General features: G+C 44.3%; 1 protein-coding gene across 13 annotated transcripts in view; it reads left to right on the plus strand.

The window, feature by feature from the left end:
* magi2a (membrane associated guanylate kinase, WW and PDZ domain containing 2a) overlaps nucleotides 1-25,327 on the plus strand; it is a 201,057-nt gene that overhangs the window by 129,969 nt on the left and 45,761 nt on the right. For 12 of the 13 annotated variants that reach the window (XM_028430646.1, XM_028430583.1, XM_028430602.1 and 9 more), the window contains exons 3-6: nucleotides 5,595-5,714; nucleotides 10,908-11,123; nucleotides 12,656-12,866; nucleotides 17,685-17,764. In XM_028430646.1, the coding sequence (XP_028286447.1) occupies nucleotides 5,666-5,714; nucleotides 10,908-11,123; nucleotides 12,656-12,866; nucleotides 17,685-17,764 (556 nt within the window). In that variant the 5' untranslated portion in view covers nucleotides 5,595-5,665. Of the gene's footprint in view, nucleotides 1-5,594; nucleotides 5,715-10,907; nucleotides 11,124-11,933; nucleotides 12,056-12,655; nucleotides 12,867-17,684; nucleotides 17,765-25,327 lie in introns of those variants that run through there. The other variant, XM_028430665.1, reaches the window with a different exon arrangement.

A 25,327-nucleotide genomic window follows, 5' to 3' on the forward strand; every position in this document is an offset into this window, starting at 1 on the left:
AGCACCCACAAGCTGCTTAACATTATCTCCACCCAGTGCTACGGCAATAATAGTCAAATATGTGTGCTTCTTTAATTAATTAAAGTACACTAGCAGGGCCACCAAGTGTTGTTGCATTAGGAAAAAGCGTCACATACTGCTGAGCTGCACAAATGCAAACAATACAAACCTACCTCTCTGTTAATAATCTGCATGTGTTAGTTGTGGCCCTCATACAGCCGCCACACCCAGGCTTGCATGTCAACAGTTTCTCAGGCTGCCTAATTAATCAACCAGTCACACATTAAATTACACAACCAGCACAGAACGGATAGATTCTGTGTAAAGTGTGTGTGATGATTAACACTAACATCTGTACAGAAGCCTGCACCCGAACACAGCCAGAAACATGAGAAACATGTCTCACAGCTTCTGTGCACACCATTGTTTTACACACACGCACACACAGGTTGAGTGTGAAACAATGGGTGCCATCTTGGAAGGAAGCTGAAGGTAGTCTATTTTATAATGTATATATCTTTTTCTTAACTTATCCCTTGCTGTCTGTATGCCGTTGCAAAAATGCAATTTCCCCATTGTGGGACTAATAAAGGTTTCTTAATCTGAAACTTCAAAATGTGGCAGCTAGCATTAGCTCAGTTGCTATCATGCTTATAGTGTGCTTGTTTCTTTGGAGTGTGTACATGTGTCTGCACCTCCATGTTTCTGGTGCTCAGCCTATCAAGCGTTTGTAAAGTGTGATGCAGGATGACAGGGTCAGGACAGACGAGTCCTGCCACACTGAGCTGTGAGGATCATTTCTTTGAGCTGGTTCTGTTATCACTCGAGTCCTCCTCATCTGCTCTAAAGCTGCAGCAGGGAGTCGATGAATGGACGTTTGGAACTTTTAGTTTAGAAACAGGAACGTTTTCAGGAGTTTTTTCACTGGTTTATCCATAAAGTGTCAGAATACAGTGATTGATTGAACATGGAACAATCCTCAGCTGCAGATCCAGTCCATTTACTTTGATCACATAGTTTTAAACAGAGGCTAATGTGTCTTCTTCCAGGTCTGGGGTCTGTTGTTGCCTGCAGTTAAGTTCAGACTGTGCTCGGGTTACACTCATTTTACTTTTCAATGTGCAGCTGAGAGGCAGACCAGGAAAGGTCAGCATGCGTTTAATCCGGCATATTTTATCTGGCACAGAAAGCTCAGAGCTCTGCTGATGTCGTCTCTGGGGGGACCAGTCACAGCGTAAAAAACACCAGTCTGTATCCGGTGGTGGAGCTCGGCTGCAGGGTTGAGAGCCAGACTCTCGGCCTGCGGTTCTGGAGAGCAGCAGTGTGGCCGTCGGCTACAGGAGCCTGAGCCCACGTTGCCGCCACAGCTGCTCCTCTCTCCTTACATCTGCACCCACTCAGCCCACTCCCACTGTGTCCTGTCCCTGTCATCTCATCCCAGATGACCTGCTGCAGTATTTACTCCTCAGTTTGCTTTACCCTGCTGTCTTTTAAAAGCTGCCATAAACTGTGAGGGTGGAGTCATGCTTCTGTTTAACAGTGTGCAGCAGTTCTTGCTGTAGACGCCTCCAGTGCAGGAATTAATTATAGCTCGGTGTCATATTTTATCTGTCTGCAGCGCCGCTGAACTGTGTCACGCATTATCAGGCCGTATCACGCTTTAATTACACAGCACACCACAAAGTTCAACCTGTGTGCACGTTCCGGGGGTTTGTTTTGTGAGCGGAAGGTTCGCAGAAGAGTCGCTGTGGAACGATCGTGCCGGGGCAGAGAGGCAGAGCCATCTTTAATGTCTTCATCAGCAGCACGTAGAGGTGGAAAGTAAACAACAGCCAGTGGATTATGTAAGAAGGAATGTCCCCGAATTGATTTTAATGAGCTTTTTTCTGTGTTCTTGTAAACCCCCAGGAGTGCAGTGGCAGTTTGGCGGCACGTTTTAGATGAAAACATTGTTTAGAGCCACAGTAAATATGAAGTCCTCGATGCAGCAGCTCCTCATGTTTCAGCAGCATGTCAGGGACTCAATCAGTGTGTTGGCATGTTTTAATGCATTTAAATCTATCTTACTTCGATGACATGGAAAACGTTTGTGTGTTGATGTTCACTGCCGGCCTGGTTAAGTAATCATCTTTACATTCTTTCATGTAGGGCTGCATCAAATGACTATTTTGATAATCGAATAGTCAACAATTATTTTTGCGATTATGCGAGTAATCGGATTACACGTAAATTTTCCATAAATATGGCTGCAACTAATTACTATTTCAATAGTGGATGCCTACTTTGGACCGCTGCTTTGTCATTGCTTCATCCACACCTCCCTGCCCAGAGCCAACTCCACACCGACCTACAAACAGCTCACCCGGGTTTCAAACCCAGAGCCCCTTGCTCAGAGCCTCTCACACAGGTGCAACCACAGGTGTGGTGGATGACGTCACTAACGAGTCATCGGCTACTAAATTAATTGTCGATGCATTTTGCCCTCGAATATTACTCGACTACCTGTTGCAGCCCTACTTTCATGTCTGTATCAAAGCAACACAGATCTTGTGTTGGTTCCTGTTGGCTGCTGCAGCCTGATGTGTTCTCACATTCTGGTGTTCAGTGTGCGATCATGCTGCAACATGCTGTAAGTCTGACATAAAGCTGCAGGACACACAGGTCATCAGGTGTGGTTGTGATCTTTATTTCTGTTTTATCCTGCATCAGCTAAACAAACACTTTGCAGCTGTCCAGCTTTATTAGCTGTCTGAAACAGAAGCCTGCTAATCTGTTGCTGATCTGATGTCCTGACCACGAACAAAAACATGATTCCTTTATTTAATGTATGAGTTAAGAGAAATATCTGAGAGAAAAGTCTCTTTTTGGGGTTTTTTTAGCACTGCTGTTACTTCAAAAATAAGGAGAGTATGGATTTAGACTCCAACCTGTGTACACAGCGTTGGAGCTATTTTTAGAGAGAGCTTCCTGCTCTCCTGTATTGACCCAGAAACACACCTGAGGGGACGTGATGATGCCCGGCTCCAGGTACACTGACAAAATGATGCAGACAGCGTTTAATAAGTCTGCTGCTTCTCTAATCAAATCATTGTAAATAACCATTATATACACTCCTAAAAATACCCTGCTGTACCTCAGAGAGACTGCTCCTGTCTACAGATCTGCAGCATCATGACCCACATACAAAGAACTGGAAGTGCAGAGGCATTGTCGTCGCCGCCTTTTAGAAATTGTCACCCGAGAGAAGTCCCCAGCAGAAGATGCAGCTAAATATAGTTCTGCAACATCAAAGGTCCTCTTTGAAATGTGTGTGTGTGTGTGTGTGTGCTGCTCTGAGGGAGGCTAATCTGACGGCTACACAAGCCCCCATGCAGACAGACACAATCAAGAAGCGCTCCTCTGGAGGTGCAGCACACACACACGCGTTTTACACACTTTGTGCTCCCTGCTGCTCATTTGCTTCTACAAACTCTTCAAATGACTGTCAGCAGGCTCCAGCTTGATGTTTGAGAGTCAGAGGATGTCTTGTCGACGGCATATTTGCGGTCGTGTGCCTGGGTGTGGGGTGGTGCTTCATTCCACCTGATGGTCATGTCAGGATCATGTGGTGGAGGAATGAAACAGCCCCACTGTGTGAGTCAGCAGATTGTGGAGCCCTTTGTGGGTTCAGTTTTCTTATTTATGTAAGAGTGGAACAACATTTGTACAAGAGTTTTATTCCTTAAATCACTGCCTGATGAATTATTGAGTCACACTGAAGGACCTCCTCGTGGCTCCTTTTCTCCCATGTAGGTGGTGATGATGGTTCTTGTCCTCCACATCTGAAAATAAAGTCAGTGATTTATTGTACTCAACAGGGACGTCAGTGTACTCAGTGTCTCGTTGGTTTTGCTCCTGTTCATGAGGTCATGTTGGCTGCTGGAGGTTAACCCGCCTCGTCATCTTTGCATGAATCCACCTGATTGTCTGATGTCGTTGTTGCTGTTACTCCAAAGGTTTCTGATGTTGATCACTGCTGCTTCTGTCACAATACATGATGTGTAAGAACCAGAAAACCTGTGTGACACATGTGGCATTAACGACATAGATCCATGCTACTAGCTGAGCTACAGCTAGCTGGCTAACTGAAACCACTGTTACCAAATCTTGTATTATGTTCAACAGTTTGGATTTTGACCAAACATATATCACAACATATGCTGATGCATATGTGATGTGTGTTGCTAAATATGTCATCTGTTGCTTTGTTAGCTAAGCAAGCAAGATTATGTTAGCTTGTGTGACACTTGAGATAATTTTTTTTGTGTGTTACAATCTATTTAGCTTTATAGCTTGAATTCTGACATTTGGGCTTTTTGTTGTCATGCAATCCATACTGTGTTTTGCTAGCACTACCATTAGCAGGCTAGCTGTAGCTACACAACATCAATCTGAACTCAAGACAGTGTTTTGCTGTCAGTGGCTAGTAAGCTAATGGTAGCTAGAGTGGCATACTGAGGAAAACAGCTGGGAAAGGTCTCGATTTGCAGGCTGTTAGTGCAGTAAATTATTTAAAGCCTCAAATTCATATTGATTCTTTGTTGTCGAGTTGAGTGAAGAAGAAAAATAACAGAGACAAGTGTAAAGAAATGCAAATATCTCATCCCTTTACTGTGAAGTACTCAACCCTTCAGGGGCAGAAGATGAAGAGAACCTGCTGATCCAGTCCCCTTTTTTCTTATTTTTTTATCTGAACCAAAGAAAATCTAACAATTCCATCCTATAAGGCTCTTAAATGTTTCCATTTATGTCCACTGGGAAGTTTTAAAACCAATGATATCTCTTTGTGTACAGTTGAAAGTGTGATAAATGTGTTTTGAATGTTTCTCTGCACTGTTCCAAATTCAGTGCAGCGAGTCGGCCTTTTTATAAAGTCAAATCACCCCACACCACCTACCTGCAGTGATCAGTGGCAGATTGTTCCCCTGTTAACTTTAAAACACACAGATGGATACTTTATAAGGCGCAGTGAGGGTCTAACAAGTGTGTTTTATGGGCTTTACTGTTTAGTGTGAACAGTGCTCTCAGATGTGAAAAGCCATTCAGCACCTCTGGGGCAGAGTGCTGCGTGTTATCACAGCTGGGATCAGCTTTAACAAGGCTAATTAGCGCACAGCTATGAGAAAGTATTTAGGAGGTCGTTTGTACCTCAGTTTAACATCGTAAACACTCTGACACACACTTTTGTTTTAGTAACTGGTCAAGTCAGTGAGCTGAACGTGCCGCTGCTGCCGCTGCTGCAGGCTAACATGTTTTCCTCACCTCTGTGCACTCAGCTGGCTGTCAGGGAGTCCTCCACAGGCTGTCAGCACCATGCAAAGTGACTTGATTTCTCCTCTCTGTGTCCAAATTGCATCACTTAGCTCCTGAAATGGCACCTTGCCGCTCCTTAGGAAAGCACAAATACTCAGTCTCAGCTGTGCAAGAAGGACAAAAAGGGAATAAAGCAGTGGGTAATGAATGGGGGCGGGTCAGGGTCAGCATGGATCTGAGCTGTTTCTGAAAACACACTCTTGCTGTTAAGTTTTCAGCAGCTTCTTGCTTATCTCCTGCAGGCACAACCAGGCAGCCCAAGGAAGGAGAGGTCCCTGGGGTGGATTATAATTTCGTGACCGTTGACCGGTTTATGGAATTGGAGAAAAGTGGAGCCTTGCTAGAGAGTGGAACATATGAAGGTAAGGACTTTGTTTGAGTCATGCTTTACAACGCGTGTGATTGTAGTCGTTCTTTCTTTGTGAGATTATAAAAGAACAGGTCAACCCAAACTCATGTTCATGTTTTTCCTCTGGCCTGTGTGGGGATGGCTGCTTTAGAAATGGCCAGAAATAATGAAAGAAAGTTCACGAACCTGATTGTGAGCAGTTTAATGAAGGCGGTTGTCTGACTGCACAGAAGCATCCACTCAGCAAAGGGAGCTCTTTAACATTCTAACCAGCAACCTCCTGCACCTAGAAATAAAACCAATGAGGGAAGTGTAAAACGCTGCAGTACCCTCCACAGCCTCTAGAGTCTGGCCCTAAAAGTGAGTCGATGGATGCCGCTTCTGTGACGCCACCCGTAGGTTTCTGAGGTGCTGTCACAGTCTGCCATGCATAAGAACTGGAGCACGAGTGAAGCTGAGGCAGCCATGAAGGCAGTCTTTGCCTGTATTTGGATTACCAGGACTCTAGTGGATGAAGATTCTCAGTCATTTCGTTCATGAGCTTGATGCAGGGCAGCTGGACTTGTTAGAGTAGCTGTCAGAAACCCGCTGCCAACATGGTGAGTGTCACCAGTGAAACAGCTCTGTCTGTGGTGACATCGTGGACTCTTTGTGACAGGATGTCTGTGGTCCTCACAGGTGTAGTGAAAGTAAACAGTGAAAATAAGTTTGATATACAGCTTTTTCTGGTGTATCTGGTGCCCCCTTGTGGATGTATGAAGTATTCATACGGTGCAGAACTGCTAAAACAGCTGGAAAAAAATAGAAAAACGAAAAATGAAAGATCATTTCCCAGGATGCATTTTGTTGAAGATGGGCTGTTGAGTGTCAGATATAAAAAGACAATAACAAATGATGGTGACTCTTCACCATGATGGATGATGATGATGTCATCCTTTGGTTTGTCTAATAATGCAGAGACGGTGGAGTATCTCCACAGCTCACACTAAAACAAACAAGATACAAACAACATGAAGCAGCAGTGGCTCAATGGTATAGCAGGGTTGTCCAATAACCGGAAGGTTGGTGGTTTGATCCCAACTCCTCAGATATTTTTGGTGAACTGTCCCTTTAAGGAGCTTGTGCTCCAGCCTGGTGTTGTTTGTTTCTCTGGGTGAGTGACAGCGCTTTGAATGAAAGCTCACCACTCCCACACACCTCCATCACTGCATCTATCCATCGGCTGTGTGGAGACGGGAGGAAAGAAATCTGTAAATTCTGAATGAAGACACACACACACGCAGCACCTTCGTGTTCTCAGTCCTTCAGCCGGAGCTGCTGTGGCTCTTCAGCTGCCTAATCAAAACAAACAGATGCTCTCTATCTCCTCTCCCTCTCTCCGGTGGTCAGACGGGCCTCGGGCTTGGATTTTAAACTACTCTACAAATGCAGCCGCTGGTCTGCCCGGCCACCTCCAACTCTCAGGAGATTCACTGCCATTATAAAGATAGCAGCTAACTTTCTTCTCCTCCACCTGATTCCCATGTCTGTCAGCCTGCAGAGTGGAGGAAAAAATAAATATATATATATATATATATATATATATGAAATTACAGATGGCCAATTTAATGGTCGGTTGCCAGAAGCAATGTTAGATCCTGTTGGCGATGGGGAGGAGACATGGAGGCAGAGATTCTTCTGTGTGGTTGCTCGGCCATCATTTAGAGCTTCATACACTTTAATTATTTAAAGGCCAATTAGATGTGGAGGAAAAGGAAGTTGGGGTTTTAAAGGGACGACTGCAGCCAAGCTGTTAGTACATAAACATGGAGACACAGACGTCCACTGTTCACTGAGGGGTGCGTGGAACAGCACCTAAACTGGAGCAGGACAGGGTTTACTGTGTGTCTGTAGGTAACTAAACAGGACGAAAACAATTACATATGGAGTTCCCCAAGGCGCCATTCTGGGCCCACTACTGTTTATTATCTGCATGCTTCTGCTGGTTCAGATTATAGAGATCAACAAACCAGACAGACACATGTCTAATAATAATAATAATGCATTGGTCTTATATTGCACTTTTCTGCTCTGTTGGGCAGGCACTCAAAGCACTTACATTGAGATGCATTATTCTTATTATTCTTTCACACCACATTCACACAGTGGCAGTGGTAAGCTACCAGTGGTAGCCACAGCTCCCCAGGACGGAGACGTGGCTGCCAAGGCTGCCTACGGCCTCATACGCATTCATACACCAGTGAGTGCACTGGAGGCAATGTGGGTAAAGTGCCTTGCCCAAGGACACACAACAACTAGGGAGGAGCTGGGGTCGAACCGCCGACCTTCCGGTTATTGGACAACCCTGCTCTACCACTGAGCCACTGCTGCCACACTGCTGTCTACAGAGCCACATCACCAGGGCACTACAGTCAGAAGTGCTAGCCTAGCATCTGTTGCTTGTTGTGCTGGTCAGGTTGCAGGGGCCAGCAGCCTAAGCAGAGAAACCCAGATCACCCTCTCTCTGGCCTGGGAGGATACTGAGGCGCTTCCAGGCCAGCTGACAGATATAATCCCTCCAAAGTGTCCTGGCACCAGGGAGGCATCCAGGGGCCATTCAAACCACAGCTCAGTCCCTGGCACTGCAGTGCAGTGTTCTACCCTGAAATGTAAAGGGAGTCTGAAGAAGGCCTCAAAACACACAAACTGTCCATTATTCCATAAAAACAACCAACCCACTAATGTGGACAAAGGTTGAGAGTGGCACCAAGACAGAATTTAGCATCAGTTCTAGTCCTAGTAGAGATGGAGCTGGCTTCTGTGACAACAAGAACATGACCTGACTGAGTTTTCATCATTAAACAGTCAATGAGAAGAATCTTTCTTTTGACCGCCTGTTGAAATTAACTGCACACTGAAACCAAAACCCGACTGCTGTCATCTCACTGGTCTGTTGTTAAAATAAATCCTGATGTTTCCTTTGAAGGCGTCGCCTTTCCAAGAACTAGTTTGCCTGATTTCTTAATTGACTTTTTTTAAATGACACTGTGAACTGGAGTCAGCGTGGCTGACAGATGTAGCAGCCGCTCTGCCACGTCCTCAGACTTCAAAGTGCGGGTTCCTGCGATGCTGCAGGTGATTTAAGTTTGAGCGCATGTTTCCTCTCAGAGGCTTGTTAGGGCTCCTGGATTTGTGTCTGGCTGGTTCGGGGGGGCTCTAATCCCCCCCAAGCGCCCGTAATCTTTTTAGAGCTACTCTCCTCCATTTTTCATGGCAGCCTTCATGTTTCTCCACAACGTGAACATGATGTGTTAATAGGACCTTACACCACAGAGGGAGACACCATGTTGGAGCCCATGGAAATAATCTCATGTCATTTTGTTCTTGTATACGAGAGCACAGAACAGCTTTCCATCAGGTTGCCGGTGTCTGTGTCTGTCAGCTGAATGTTTTAATGATTTAAAATCAACCAGCAGCACCTTTAGATGAAGATATTTTACAAAAATAAATCCAAATCCTTAAACATGAAGTTATTAGGTCTTCACAATGACTGATGGAGGCTGACGGAGGCGTTGGGATGCTGCCAGTATTTATGTGAAAGGTTAGAAAAATGTAAAATCAAAGTCTGCCGAAGAATCGGAGCTTAGAGCAGGAAAAAAAGTACAGTCCTCAGAGCTGGGTGCTGGAGGCTGCTCTGACCAGACCCCGACTCTGAGAGCTACTATTCAGTCCAAACCGTGCAGAAACCAAGTTCTCTGCCAGAGAAACGCAGCTATGAGCAGTGATTGATGTGCAGACGCGGAGATCTCCACACATTTAAATGAGCTGATGATGAGGTCAGAGTGGTTGCACTGCTTTGTGTGGTGAAGAGTTGTAACATTGTAACACGATGTGATCTTCAGCTCTCTGCTTGTGTGCTTGTGGATTAGCTGGATTTGATGTAGAAATGCAGAAAACACCTCAGCAGTGTCACCTCAACATCCTCTTCTCAGCCGCTCGCAGCCTTTCAACTTATTTTTATTTTTATTCACTCTCAGTGAGTGGGAGTTATTTTTCTTCTACATTCCTTTATGAAAATTTTATGGAGGCAGATTTTTATTGTCACTGTCGACTCTTTGGATTGTCAGAAGATGAAATGTTTGCACACAAATACACAAAAAGAGAAGCCACACGAGTGCCTCTGTGAGGACAAACATTAGACAGCCTGTCCTCAGTGAGAAGTCACACTGTCTGATTTTAAGGGGTGAATGTTTGATTGTCCAGAATGAATGCAGACCTGGAGAGCTGTGGTTAAAACAACAGATCAAGGTCCATTTTCAGTCTGATGAAAATTATGGTGTACCAGTAACACACCAATTCCTTGAGGCATTTTGTGTGTAATTAGTACACACTTTTAGTGTTTACAGCACTTAAGTCACACCATCACACCAGCAGAAGGGCTTTTAAAATGTGTTTATTGTTATTATGATGAAGACATCTCATGATCTTTACCTAACCCCTACCTCTGGTTTATGCCTAACCTTAACCAGTAGGGTTAATGCCCAACTCTGACCACAAATACAAAGTTAACCACAAGTGAAAATGCAACTTTGCAGAGTGAAAACAAAACAGTTGGTGGTGTTATGAGGAGGCAAACTTCAATTTATGAACACCACCATCCCAAGCCTGGCTCCTCATGTCGCTTTATCGTTACATGATGGAGTGACATGTGACATGACATCAGTACATCACCAATATCATATATGTTTTGTTTTGGCCATGAAATAACACACTAGTAGCTTAAAATGTGAATTAATGCAGGCAATTAAGAGCAATTAATGCAGGTGGTAAAATGTGTAGTCACTGCATGCAGAATGTCCTTAAAAGTTGTGTGTTATTTATACACCATGGTATGTTCGAAAAAAGAAGCTGAAGACGGTCAGACACCTCCATGATGGTATCATATAGTGAATAAACATACATATTAGTGCCAGTTAAGCAGTTCACCTCGACAGGACTGCGTTAATATTTTCCCATGAATCACATTCTTTTGATTTTATACTTAAAAGCACACACTGTGTGCTAAATAACAAGGTCCTTAGCTTGTCCTTAGCTTACCGTCTACTAATATCAGCCAAACTTAAAAAAACTACTCATGTTAATGAGGTTGTTGTTGACTCACTTAAAGTTGCGGTTTAGCTTAAACTCTTTACCCTTTAGTCTAAATCTCTTCTCTTTTGTGTTCCAGACAACTTTTACGGCACCCCGAAGCCTCCGGCCGAGCCCAGCGCTCTGCTGCTAAATGTAACAGACCAGCTGCTGCCGGGTGCCAGACCCAGCTCAGAGGGCAAGAGGAAGCGCAACAAGTCAGTCAGCAACATGGAAAAAGCCAGCATCGAGCCCCCAGAGGAGGAGGAGGAGGAGAGACCCATCGTCAATGGCAACGGTGTCGCCGTCACCCCAGGTCAGCACCGACAACAGCCCTCCACAGACGATGGGCCAGAGGTCGCCCGGGCCGGGAGCGTCATGGTGACAGCTCGGTTCGAGGTCGGGCTCGGGCTCAGGCTGATCTGCAGGAGGTGATGTTGTTTCAGTTACTGCCACAGTCTCTTCAAGGGCTGTTGCCTAGCAACAGAGGCAGTAACAGATTGCTTTTACATGGGTTTCTTGGAAAGCGATTTTATGGCAGATTATCACTTTTAATTGGTTACACAAATATCTTTATATGCAGCTTAATGACATGATTTGTATAAATATAAACTGTGGATTTGAATTCACTGTCACACACTCTGCAGTCCAAACAGTTTGTGATTCAGGCATCAGTGCCGTTCCACCTCAGAATGGGATATCAATTATTAGGTATTGTTAACATAACAGATCGCCAGTGGGCATGCAGGAGTCTGCCGGCTGCTCAGAAGTCAACAAGTGTCTGTAAATACACAGAAGAAGAGGAATTTAACATGATGTATAACAGGGTCAGAGCTCCAGAGGATGCACTCATTCATAAAATAACACAGGAAAGCATTTCTGGGTGCACATATTCGCCTTTTAAAACAACACTGAGAATAAGACACAGAAAGCCTTTGAATGCATCCCATGATCACATGCACAGACGGCCATGAAAGAGGCATTATGAGTTTGATTTTTGTGATTCCAAATCCAAAACCACGCTTTGGTCCTGTGACTTTCTAAGCTGGTTTTACGGCCGCAAGAGAAGTCGTTTGCAGCACGGCATCAAGTCGAGAACAAAACTCCAGGCAGTCTCAGGCGCTGGTCTCAGTCGGCGCCTGCAGTGCACTCACTCACTTACTTCTATATAAGATATGTGAGACTCCTGAGGGACTGTCACAGGGGCCATGAGATTTTGGTTTTCTTACCGCAAGGAGCTCAAACCAGGTAGGAATACAGGATATAATAATAATATATATATATATATATATATAAATGTCAGATTTCTTTATGTTTTTAACAGAAGTGTGAGTTCTGACTTCAATTTTAAAATTATAAAATGATTAGGGTTAAAATAATCCAAATGTGCTGGGCTGACCTCCTCACTGATGAGTGATTCACTGACTCTCTGGATTTTTGGAGGCCTGCTGGATGTTAAAGAGGGCCGCTGCTCCCGGCTCAGGAGGAGTTTTGCCTGTAGACGGACAGAGTGTGGGCTGACCGGGGGAATCAATAAGAGCACAGCAGGCCCTGTGATCTGAGCAGAAGACTAGCTCACTCTTCCCCTCCCATAGATTATCTCTCAATCCCCTGCTTTCATTTGTCTCCTCTCCTCTTTCTTCCATACAAACCATTTTTCTGCCATGACTCAAAGAAGTGAATCTCCGCCTGCTCCTCTCTCCATCTCCATTGTCTCCTCTGCTTTATTCTTCTTGCTGTCTTCTTAACCTTTGACCCCTCTTTCCTCTGAGTCACCGCTTCCTCTCATCTTTTTCTTTCTGATCACTCTTTAACTTCATTCCCTCTCTTTCTCCCTTCTCACCTCAGAGTCGAGCGAACATGAGGACAAGAGCACAGATGCTTCGGGGGACATCGTCCCACAGAGCATCCCAGCGGAGATCCCAACCGACTGCGCCAAAGACGACGGACAGTCCCCGAAGACTACACTGCCAAAACCAGAGGAGAACGATGAGCTAGGGCCGCTGCCGGACAACTGGGAGATGGCCTACACAGAGAAAGGAGAAGTTTACTTCATCGAGTAAGTGTCATCATTATATATTATACACAGTGTTTTTTATTTCCTGGAAATAAATTCAATCAATGAGGTGAAAAGTAACAAAAATACAATCCTGAAAGTTTGAATTAATTGATTTTTAGAGGCCAAAATTCATATTTAGTTAAATTCAGGTTTTCTTATTATATGGCGGTTAAATAATTAAAGAATAAACCACTGCCAATGTGTCACAGACCGTTGCCATGGACACAGATCAGATAAGCAGTGATCAGATCTATCTATCTATCTATCTATCTATCTATCTATCTATCTTAGTTCTATGTTAAGTTTTATGGTGTTGGGTTGGTGTCGGGTATTAAAGCCCAGGTGTCAGGTTTATTTTCAGGACTGAACATTTTGGATCTGATCACTGTAGATATAATCACATTCAGTATTGTGTATAAAGTTATTAATGTCTTTGGTAAGTAGTCATGTAATGAGGAAATAATCTGTTCATTGTTATTTAAGCCACGTTAGGATGACACCTCATCCCGTATCACCTTCTTGGGGTTGCTATAGCAACCTGCTCACAGTGTATTATTCGTTCCTTACAAGTTCACCAAACAATTCAATTTCTGTACATTTTAAACCCATTATTGTTGCAGACTGTTGCTCGCTAGCTACACTGCTAACAGAGTAAAAGCCAGTCAAAACCTGCAGTTCCCCCAGCAGCCTCTTGGAGGTGGCTCCAGTAGTGAGTCAGTCCTCATATATGTTGAAATGTCCAGCTGTACAGCAGACTGAGTTTTTATGGGGCTCTGAATGCAGATACATCTACATTTACCTGCTGTATTTTTCTCTCTGTACTCAGAAACACACACACATAAGTGATGTGTGGTGGTTTAATGAGATTTAAAGGTCCCCAGGAACACCTTGCTACACAGGAGCTCTAAAGTTTAATTCATTGGAGTTGTTAGGGTTTTACAGCTGCAGTAAAGCCGTGGAGGTGAGTCTTCATTACATCAGAGTGATGGAGTTGCTGTGTGTTGCATGTGGATGCAGCAAACATGGCCGTAACAGGAAATTATTTACAAGTTTTATTGCATAATTTTCCGTCATTAGGCTCAACCTCTGCACAGCGTCGACTGAATCCTCGACATGAGCCTCGCTGTCATCCATCCAGGCACATTTTGCCTTTTCATGTGTGTTCGCCACAGAGGCAAACTTTTTAATTCCCTCCACAGGAGCCGACCCGCCATATGTCTCCTCCCCCCAAACAGATAAACCTCATGCTCCCACATCCATCAAGCACGGTACACATCTAATTCACTTACCCACTGAATCTGTAGCTTCCACTGGTTTTTTTTTTTTTTTGAATAAGCGATACAGTGCCAGAGTGATCGCACCTGCCAAGAGGATGCTTGCCTTTGATTGGCCTCCATGTGAGATCAGTTCGTTTACCTACAGCCCTTAAGGAGAAGGGGCTGAGGAGAGGAGTGATTAAAAATAGTAAAGACTGGGTGAGAGGGAGGAAAGAAAGCCAGATAAGTAGTGGTTTTTATACTATAAATAGTAATAGATGGCAGAAGAAGAAAAGACGACTGAGGATGGAAGGGGTTGAATCAAAAGGAAAGCAACAAAAGACTTCATCTTACCTTGAAGTTCTTTCATTTGGCTACGTATTTGGCTTCAGCCTTCATCTCCCCACTTTTATCTCCCTTCACACGTCTCCATCTTTTGCTTAATCTTCTGTATTCGGTCTGTCAGTCCAGCCACAGACTGAAAAAGACTTCTGGACAAATTGTCATGAAGCAAATGTGTGGTTCATCACTGCACTCTCACACCCACACAGATCAAAGTTTTTAGCCTTTAAATAATTAATTCATTGTATGTTTTTTTATTAAACTTTATTATAGCAAATTGCAGGTCAAATAAAACAGCCTCAAGCCAACAGGGATACATTATAATAGCTCTGATTTCTGCGTGATTGTGGGAGCAGACCTGGGCATTGTACGACCCGCGGGCCACATACGGCTCTTTGGCTGAGTCTGACCGGCCCATGTAATGAAATTACAAAATAAACATGTTTTCACATTTTACCTCATGCATGGACTAAAACTGCATTGCTTTTATTTTGAAGTTGTTTTTATTCACGTACGTAATGATGTATGACACATACGTATATCAAGATGTTTAGATCCTTGTTACAAGCAGGTGACAAGATGACTTTAGCCCTCAAAAATGTCAGTTTCTGCTAAAAAAAAAGTAAGTAGCCCAGCTACTCATATTTGTCCGTGGAATAACAGATTACGGAGGAGCTTGCAGCAATGTGGTCGATGAAAGGAACAACAACAGGGAGCGATCTGTTTACAGAGGTAAATGCTTGCATAGACACCCTGGGGTTGAAGTGGGACAGACTAGCAGGCGTCACAACGGACGGTTGTCCAAATCTTACAGGTAAAAATGTTGGACTTTTGAAACGTATGCAAGATAAAGTGACTGAAATTGACGCAGATCAGATGTTGGTATTTTTGCATTGTATTATTCACCAACATGTGTTGTGCAAGTCAGTGCTAAAAATTACCCATGTCATTGATGTTGTTAGTAAAATAGTAAACTTCATCAGGGCACGGGCATTGAATCACAGACAGTTTTAGTGACATCGGCTACCACACAGTTGTCAGATGTCAGATGGCTCAGCCTGGGCAAAGTGCTAAAAAGAGTTTGGGACCTGAACGCAGAGATTCAAGAGTTCTGTGAGAATAAAGGCAAAGACATCCCAGAGCTCTCAGATGAGAACTGGATGGCAGATTTTGCATTTGCTGTCGATGTGACTGCACTGATGAATGAACTGAACACCAAACTGCAAGGCAAAGGCCTTTTTGTTCATCAAATGCACAGCCTGGTGAAGGCTTTCATGACAAAGCTGCAGTTTCTTTCACGCCAACTGGAGAGCAACACTCTCACTGACATGCAAACCCTGAAGGAAGTAACACCATCAGCTGATCGCCTCCCAGGTACTCATCCATGTTAGGAGCATTGCATGGTGAGTTTTCAAGGCGATTTGAAGATCTCAGAACAATCGAGGATGAAATGCACATGATATCCTCTCCCTTTACTTGCAGTGTGGATAATGCACCCACTGATGTTCAGCTGGAGCTCATTGACCTGCAGTCTGATGCAGTACTGGCAGAGTACTTTAAGTCAGGATCTCTGTTGGATTTCTACTCTACTCTTAAGGAGGAGAACTTTCCAAACATGAGGAGACAAGCTCAGAAGATGTTAGTTCTCTTTGGCTCAACCTACATATGTGAACAAACATTCTCAATGAGTAGTTTACAAAATCTACCCATAGATGCTCTCTCACTGATGATCATCTGTCAGCTGTGCTTCGCATCTCCACCTCAAACATTCAACCTGACTTTGATGCACTCGTTAAAACCCAGCAGAGACTAGATTTTACTCACTGAACAAAAAAAAACACCAAATTGGGTGGTTAGGCTACAAATGTAGGCATGTAAAGGCACCAACTAGCAGTGAACTGGGACACTTTCTTTGGAAGCCTTTTTCTCAAAATCACAGTTCAGTGATGTCCAATGACAGTATCTTATAATATGATGTGTCTTGCTTAATGTTTGGAGCACAAAGACAATATTGTGATGTCCTTAAAATGCTAAGAACTACTTGCCAACAGTGTTTCAAACTCATTTTGGAGTGAATGTGACTGAAAATGTTCACTAACATAAGCCATGAATAGTAAAAAAAAAGTTCACATTTTGTTTGCCATTGGTTTGGGAAATTTGATTGAATGAAGGATTTTTGTGTAAGGCAACCTCACTTTTTCATTGCTTAATTATAATGCATAGCCTACTCATACAATTTTGTTAAAACTATGCTATTTACTGCTTTTTATAAAGAAATACAATTAATATTATGCGGAATTGAGTTCAGCCGTTTGGCCCGGCCCTCTACAATATTTTTTGTTTCTCATGTGGCCCCATGGAAAAAATAATTGCCCACCCCTGGTCTTGAGGCAGAAACAGCAAAGTTAGCATGTCGCTAATGAGCTAAATGTTACTTAATAGTCAAAGGAGATTAAACCAGAGGTAAAAAGGAGCTAATATAGCGCACTGACTGATGACTGCAGTGGGATGATAATGTGTAGCAGCTTTTAACTTAACGTCCATCCTCACCAGGAAAATGTAACATGAGGTCGATGCAGTTTGCTTAGAAATTGAGCATAGGGCCATATTATAGGGTGGTGACTTGTCACGATAGCAGCTGAAAATGGCGACTGGTGCAGTTTAACTTGTGTGTCATCTGGATGCAGACAAAGGTATTAGAATAAAGCTACAGATACAGGAAGGCCTTCTTGCTGCATCCTCTTCCCCTTCCTTTGTCTCCTCACCTCGGTCGGCACTTTGACTCCCGCCCCCCGCCCTCCCTGTCGTTGTTCTGCCATCATGAAGGGAGGCCATTGTGGCTCCGGAGTTTCAGACGAGCCATGTAGATGCATCAAGCCTCCCTGGCACATCATCAAATCTGATGTAGATCCAGCTCTCTGCCTGAGGCTCTGAATGAATCTGCCAAGCCCACAGCTGGTTCTCTCCATCACTGCCTCAGTCACCCCCCCACCCCCACCCCCACCCCCACCTGCTAATGAGCGACAGTAAGCAAATTAAAATTATTGATTGCCGTTTTGTCAACCGAAAGCGTTTTTTTTTTGTCTGTTGTTTCTTACTGAAATGATTCTCAGGCTGAATTAAGAATCCGCCGTCCTCCCTTCGTCTCTCTGTGCCAAGTCTTGTCTCTCTCACCATCTATCACACTCCCTCTCACACTCTCTCTGTCTTTTCTTCACAGCCACAACACTAAGACAACATCGTGGCTGGACCCGAGGCTAGCCAAGAAGGCGAAGCCGCCCGAGGAATGCAAAGAGGACGGTGAGTGCTGCATTTCTTCTCTGCCTCTCACAGATTTAAACCTTTTCCTGTCGATCCCATAAAGCAGTTTCATTGGACTCCCATGCGGATCGTCTCCAGGTTGCTGTGAATAGGAAGCCCCGTGATATGTGCCTTTAAAGCTCAGGTCCAGAGAGACTGGAGGTTACAAAGACTTCTTTATTCTCGAAACTGAGAAAGAGATCTGAAGTGTCCTTTACGCACCCACACACTGAGCAACAAAAAAGCAAGAAGGATGAGCGTCAGTGCTGCAAGCTTTTATAGACACAAACACAAACACAGGGAAAGTGTTATACCTCTCCCCTCCTTTGTGGGTTTCTTTATGTGTCCAAGAGGAGTTTTATCGACTGAGTTCATAAGCAGGGAGGCGTCAGGACTGCAGCTACAGACGGACAGAAAGCAGATGAGAAATGACAGTTTTTTTCAGCGTGTGCCTCTTCATGGTGGGAGGCTAGCAGGTTTTTGTGTGTGTTCTTGGCGAACCATAAGATGTGTAGACGACAGATTGCTGTACACCTGAGTTATATGGTGAATTAGGTAGGATTTATTTTAAACCTGTTTGCCAAATGAGTGGAACTGAAAAAAAAATAACAGTCAAACCAAGAAGCAACTTCTGGGGGTTGTGTGATGCAGTTCCACACTATGTCCACTAGGGGGGCTGGCTCGAAAAGTGTGGCGATTCCCACAGACTTCCTGGTATATAAACTGAGTTCCAGGCAGGTGCTGGCTAGGCTACATCTTAAGTTTTCTGCTTCCACCTCAGCTCCACTTGCACTTCATCTCCTCGTCAGTATTTGGATTAATCAAGTACACTCAACAAAAATATAAACGCAACACTTTTGTTTTTGCTCCCATGTTTCATGAGATGGACTTGAAGATCTAAACTTCATTCCAGATACACAATATTACCATTCCTCTCAAACATTGTTCACAAATCTGTCTAAATGTGTGATAGTGAGCACTTCTGCTTTGCTGAGATAATCCATCCCACCTCACAGGTGTGCCACATCAAGATGCTGATCTGACATCATGATTAGTGCACAGGTGTACCTCAAACTGCCCACAATAAAAGGCCACCCTGAAATGTGCAGTTTTGTCTCACAGCAAAATGCCACAGATGCCACAAGCATTGAGGGAGCGTGCAATTGGCATGCTGACAGCAGGAATGTCAACCAGATCTGTTGCTCGTGCATTGAATGTTCATTTCTCCACCATAAGCCGTCTCCAAAGGCGTTTCAGAGAATATGGCAGTACATCCAACCGGCCTCACAACCGCAGACCACGAGTAACCACACCAGCCCAGGACCTCCACATCCAGCAGGTTCACCTCCGAGATCGTCTGAGACCAGCCACTCAGACAGCTGCTGAAACAATTGGTTTGCATAACCAAACAATTTCTGCACAAACTGTCAGAAACCGTCTCAGGGAAGCTCAACTGCATGCTCGTCGTCCTCATCGGGGTCTTAACCTGACTCCAGATAGTCGCCGTAACAGACTTGAGTGGGCAAATGCTCACATTCGATGGCGTCTAGCACGTTGGAGAGGTGTTCTCTTCACGGATGAATCTCGGTTTACATTGTTCAGGGCAGATGGCAGACAGCGTGTGTGGCGTCGTGTGGGTGAGCGCTTTGCTGATGTCAATGTTGTGGATCGAGTGGCCCATGGTGGTGGTGGGGTCATGGTATGGTCAGGCATCTGTTATGGACGAAGAACACAGGTGCATTTTATTGATGGCATTTTGAATGCACAGAGATACCGTGATGAGATCCTGAGGCCCATTGTTGTGCCATACATCCATGAACATCACCTCATGTTTCAGCAAGATAATGCACGGCCCCATGTTGCAAGGATCTGTACACAATTCTTGGAAGCTGAAAATGTCCCAGTTCTTGCATGGCCAGCATACTCACCGGACATGTCACCCATTGAACATGTTTGGGATGTGCTTGACCGGCGTATACGACAGCGTGCACCAGTTCCCACTAATATCCAGCAACTTCGCACAGCCATTGAAGAGGAGTGGACCAACATTCCACAGGCCACAATAGACAATCTGATAAACTCTATGCGAAGAAGATGTGTTGCACTGCATGAGGCAAATGGTGGTCACACCAGATACTGACTGGTTCTGAGTCCCCAGACCGCCAATAAAGCAGAAACAAAATGCACATTTCAGGGTGGCCTTTTATTGTGGGCAGTTTGAGGTACACCTGTGCACTAATCATGATGTCAGATCAGCATCTTGATGTGGCACACCTGTGAGGTGGGATGGATTATCTCAGCAAAGCAGAAGTGCTCACTATCACACATTTAGACAGATTTGTGAACAATGTTTGAGAGGAATGGTAATATTGTGTATCTGGAATGAAGTTTAGATCTTCAAGTCCATCTCATGAAACATGGGAGCAAAAACAAAAGTGTTGCGTTTATATTTTTGTTGAGTGTATTTAGTTCGATGCTGCCAACATGGCGACAGTCAGAACCTTCCACAAATACTCAAATCAGCTCTTCAGAATCCACAGATGGAACATGCATAGTTATACACAGTCTATGTGTCAAGAGCGTCAAACACCCTTGGGTGGAGCATGAGCAAAGTCATCTTCATGCAGAAGTAAGACAGCAAAGTCTCAGTCCTGTGTGTAGTAAATATTAGCATGCTAAGTCTGGACACTGTTTTAGTAAATACTGCATAGTAGACATTAGCATGTCGGCGTGCTTGTAAAGATTTATTGTTGTTTTTTGGTAAATCTTTATGGAATTCGAGCGACTGAGCAACTTCAAAAGGCTTCAAAGGCTTCCGATGCTTGGAGACTGAAGCTCCTACTCATGTCTGCTGATGTGATCAGAGAAAAACACATGTTATGAAATATTCACACATAGTACCTGACTCCAGTGAGCTGTAGTGAGAGAGGAATTGTACCTACTGTGTGTGTGTCACTGTGTGTAGTGGCATTTAACATGTTGTTTTATCCTTGGGAAGAAGAATTTCCCATCGTGATTGTGACCTCCCGCATTGTGTCTGAATCTGTTCTCATCTTAGTCTTCAGAACTTTAAAGGGACAGAGATCTCTGAGATGATGAAATGACACAGAAACAAAGAGCTCCTGTGAGGAATTAGTCAAAATGTGATTGCACTTTCATCTGCGGGTTTTCCAATCCTATTTATCCATCAAGGACGCTCCACGAGAGGAGGTGAGCGGATTTTGGGAGGACTGTTATTGATCTTTTTTGGTCGTCTCATCTAGTTAGTTTGTCCCCGGAGAGTCCAGAGTATAGAAACATGGTGGTGTAAAGGGGTCAATCTGGGAACCCGTTGACGATCTGATGCTTCAGCTTCTGGGTTTCATAGCAAATGTAGTGTGTCTGCTTGGTGTTTAATAACTTAAAGTGCGTTCGCAGCTCAGTGGAAGCAGCTGTGTGTGTCGGTGGCAGCAGCCTGAGAGCTGAGCTCAGTTAGGAAGAGTAAAGCTGCCTCTGTAGATGTGGTATTGATTGCTGGAAAGGTGTGTGTGTGTGTGTGTGTTTGAACCCGTGCCATGCTCTGATAAGCACTAACAGGATGGCAGGGTGGAGTCTGTGAGGTGTGACGGGACAGCGGGCTAAGAGGAAGAGGGTGGTATTCAGTGGAGGAGGTATTTACATCCTGGGCTTAAGTGAACGAAACAAAAAGACTTCATCACTGCAAGTGATTGGTTGGCTCAGTAGTAGTAGCAACGTCTTCCCACTATTTTGACTAGGTGCTCCTGCGGCAGCATTTTAAAAAAACTTGTTGTCTCTCTCTCTCTCTCTCTCTTCCCTGAAACAGGAAGTTGCAGAAGCTAAACGATCAACAAGAGACTTTAAAGAATGGGGGGGTACATCGTCAATTTGACACATTCGTATAAACCAGGCTGTAAGAAAGAATCAGGATTTATCTCCTAAAAAACAGCAGCATCATGAAAACATTGGGTCTGGTTTATAAAGCTTCATATTGCTGCGGTCGTCTTTCCTCTTCTACACCTTTGGTTGTGCGCTGTGTCTTGGGCTCTCCCACGCAGACATGTGGACATGTGAAGTGAAGATCAATTTAGACAGACAAGTGTTAAAACTATAGGTCCATCCATTCACTGAACCTGTTTTGTCCTGTACTGTGGGGCACAGGGGGCGGGGCTTATCATGGCTGTCACTGAGTGAGAGACAAGGTACATCCTGGACAGGTCGACAATCTATCCCAGGTCCAACACACAAAAACAACCAGTCACACTCACACCTACATCCAATTTAAATCTTTGGTATGTGGGTGGAGGTTCATGGAGGAAACCTCTACAGGCACGGGGAGAACATGACCACAGAAACCTTCATGATGTAAAGAAACAACTAAATAATCAAAGCACAACGTCCAACACTGTTGCTGCCTTCTATTGAATTTTTGGTGGACTTGTTTTCCTTTGCTGGCCTGGACCAGTCTGTGGGCCACTGAGAGGACAGGGGGGTCGGTTCCAGCCTACAGGCCGTACTTTGACTCTGATCTGCACCATGTCAACATGTAAGGTTGCATATTGGGTGGACAGGGCATACCAACAAGTCCTCATGCATAAGTGACTTTCACTAAAAGAAAGTCTGGACCGGATTAGTTTGTGACTTTTGGTTCCATTTAGGCACCAAAACTTTAGATTCAGTTTAAACCAGCGCTTTCACAATTTCTCCTGTTTGCAACAAGCTTTTCTGCCATTTTTTCACCATGGTGAAGTAGTTACATTTAAGATCTTGTAGCAGGTCAACTGGACTTGTCAGAGTCCCTTAATGACATCGCTGCTTCTCCAAGCAGCTTCGTCCATTCAGGCTTGTTGTCCTGTCTATGACCATGGCGGTAAACTGCTTAATAATTAAGTGTTTTCATAGGTTGAATAATTATGTGTATTCTGGTTGTTTCAGTCGTTTAGTAATCATCCTGTAAAACACGCGACACAGAATCTCAGAGCCTTTCTCGAGTAAATGTTTTCACCTCTGCTACAGACATCTTGTTTTCTCTCATGTTTAAAGTCGCTTGCAACACATCCAACCGGATTCTGTCAAAATATGCAGAGAACTGTGTGTTCGGTTTAGCGCATGTTCAAAGGAGCATCGGCTGCACTGAAGACAGAGCAGCTGATATCACAGACGCCTCATCGTTATATAACTCGCTCTGTATTCCTGTCTCTCTCTTACTCCATTTTTCTCACCTCTCCTCCTCTTGTTTTGGTAGATGAAGAAGAGCCTTTAATTTTCCTTTTTTTGCCAGATATTTGTTTGCTGGGAGAAAATAAAGTGTGCAGGTCGAGCTGTTTGATGCTTTTTCAGCCTGTCTTTTACCTCATGTAGCCAAAAATGCTCCCTGAGTCTAAATCAAAACAAGACAAAACTCTGTGCTGTTCGACATTGTTTCGGCTTGTTTCATCAGACGTCCGATCTGAGGCGGCAAAGCACACACGGCAGCAGACGCACCGAATAAACACAGAGAGGGATTATAGCGGTGATGGCGCTCAGGTTTGAGGGTTTTTAATCGTATTACTGTGTTCTTTTTGTCTCTCACCCATCCCAGCAGACGGCAAGTAATTACATTCTGGTCATGTGAGGAGCTGCACAGAAGCAAAGTTATTATCGTCTCTCACAGGCGAGCGTCCCCTCCTGTCCGCTCTCTGGAGGAAATAGCAGGGTTTTTGTTTTTGTGTTCACTGTTCTTGCATCTCCAGTTAAAAAAGGCAACCTGTGTGTGTGTGTGTGTGTGTTCATCACTCGGGTCCAGAAAAGCTCCTCCTCCTCCTCCTCCTGCAGCCTGTTGGCTCTCGGTGCAGATAGTGGGACAGCTCTTGTCTCTTTTAGAGGGACACTGAAAGCAGTCCTACAGGTGAGTTATTACAGGCGGAGAGACGCAGCGCCCTGCTTCACCTTGAGCCTCTTGCAGCAGGCGCCGGCTAGGAGAGGCAGCCATGGCTGTCTGCCGCATGATTGATGGGTGTATTTTGAGAACATCCCCAGCAGAGCATGCCTGAGGCCTGGATATTGGAGGCAGGCTTCACAGGACTCCGTGTGGCAGGTGTGTGTGTGACATGTGTTGATAGTTGCCACAGTTGTAGCTGCGCTAAAGTCAACCGATGGTCTAAGCAGAGCAGCGTAATAAATCATCATGTTGCCTTTTTCCAGTGTTGAAGGCCTATATTATAGATATAAGTGATATAGATCCACTTGTTGTTGCCTAAAACCTATTAAAATGTATAATAACTGAGCGCTATTATAATAAGCGTGAGTGTAAGAAATGTATTAATCCACCGTTTAAAATAGTTCCTGACAAACGTGTTGTTTACTCCTGTGTGAGTGATGATGTTGACAAACTAGTGTTCAAGTACCACACACAAGAACTGATCCATGTGCAGTTCCATGTGCTGTAATTTGCTATTTACAACCCTGATTCAATGTTTAAATGATATTTTAACACCTTTTTATTCAAAATATGATTGAGTTAGACATTAGTTGAATCTATTTAACCTTAATACATCATTTTATCAAATCGACGAAATCTAGCAGGACATTATGAGACACACCGATTTACATAATTATCCTATTTAACGTTTAACAAAAGGTCTCTGAAGCAGCACTTTCTCCGACCCTGCAGGGACGAGGTGTGGGCTTTAGTGTGTGCCAAGGAGACAGTGAGTGTGTGTGTGTGTGTGTGTGTGTGTTTTTACCACAAAAAAAGAAAAACAAAGCAGGATTTTGGAGGAGGGGGGGAGTAGGTCACAGTTCAGTTTGTCTCTGCTGTCCCTGGACCGTCGCGATAAGCTAAAAGCTTTGCAGTTTTCTTCTGTTGTGCTCGCTGAGTCAGAAACCAGGGAGCGTTTACCGTCCTGGGAATGTTAGGAGCCACACTCAGGTGCAGTTACACAAGAAGAAACAACAGGGTTATTGTTGTCCACGCTGCAGCTTTTACTCTGAGGGGAAATTGGTTTAATAATCCTCTCCTAAAAGACTTCATATGAGAACAGGAGAGTAAATCTCGGCACATCGCAGAGAGCCGGCCTGTGCAGTTTAATCTGAACTGATTCAGGAATATGATTAACTGGCAGCTGTTAGCGTGGCTACGCTCACTCGTCTTTAGGGAGCCATGGTGTGTTGACTGTGTTGTTACAGTCACACATTCACTCTTACTGAGCACATCAAGTCAAAGCAGAGATGCTTTTAGATCAACGCTCCAGTTTGGGAAAGTCTGAAGACTTTATGAGTGAAGCTGAACATTTCAAAATGTTCCCAAGATGCACTGATGCATAGAGACCTGTATTAATGTGACGTATCGGCTCGCTTTGCTGCACCAGAATTTGATATTTTATGGTTGTGCCTTACATCTTTTGCATAACAGCCCTTAAGTAGGTTGGAATAAAAGTGGAGAGAAGTGTGGTGAAAGTCTGTAAAAGTCCAGAGGATCAGTGTGACCCCTGCTACGACCTGCATCTACAACATATTGCACCATATAATATCCAGCTGCTTCGTGAGGCCACGACCACACTCCCATGTGGAGTCATTGAAAGGTTT

The sequence above is a fragment of the Parambassis ranga genome, chromosome 2 (assembly GCF_900634625.1).
Source record: "Parambassis ranga chromosome 2, fParRan2.1, whole genome shotgun sequence".
NCBI lineage: Eukaryota > Metazoa > Chordata > Actinopteri > Ambassidae > Parambassis > Parambassis ranga.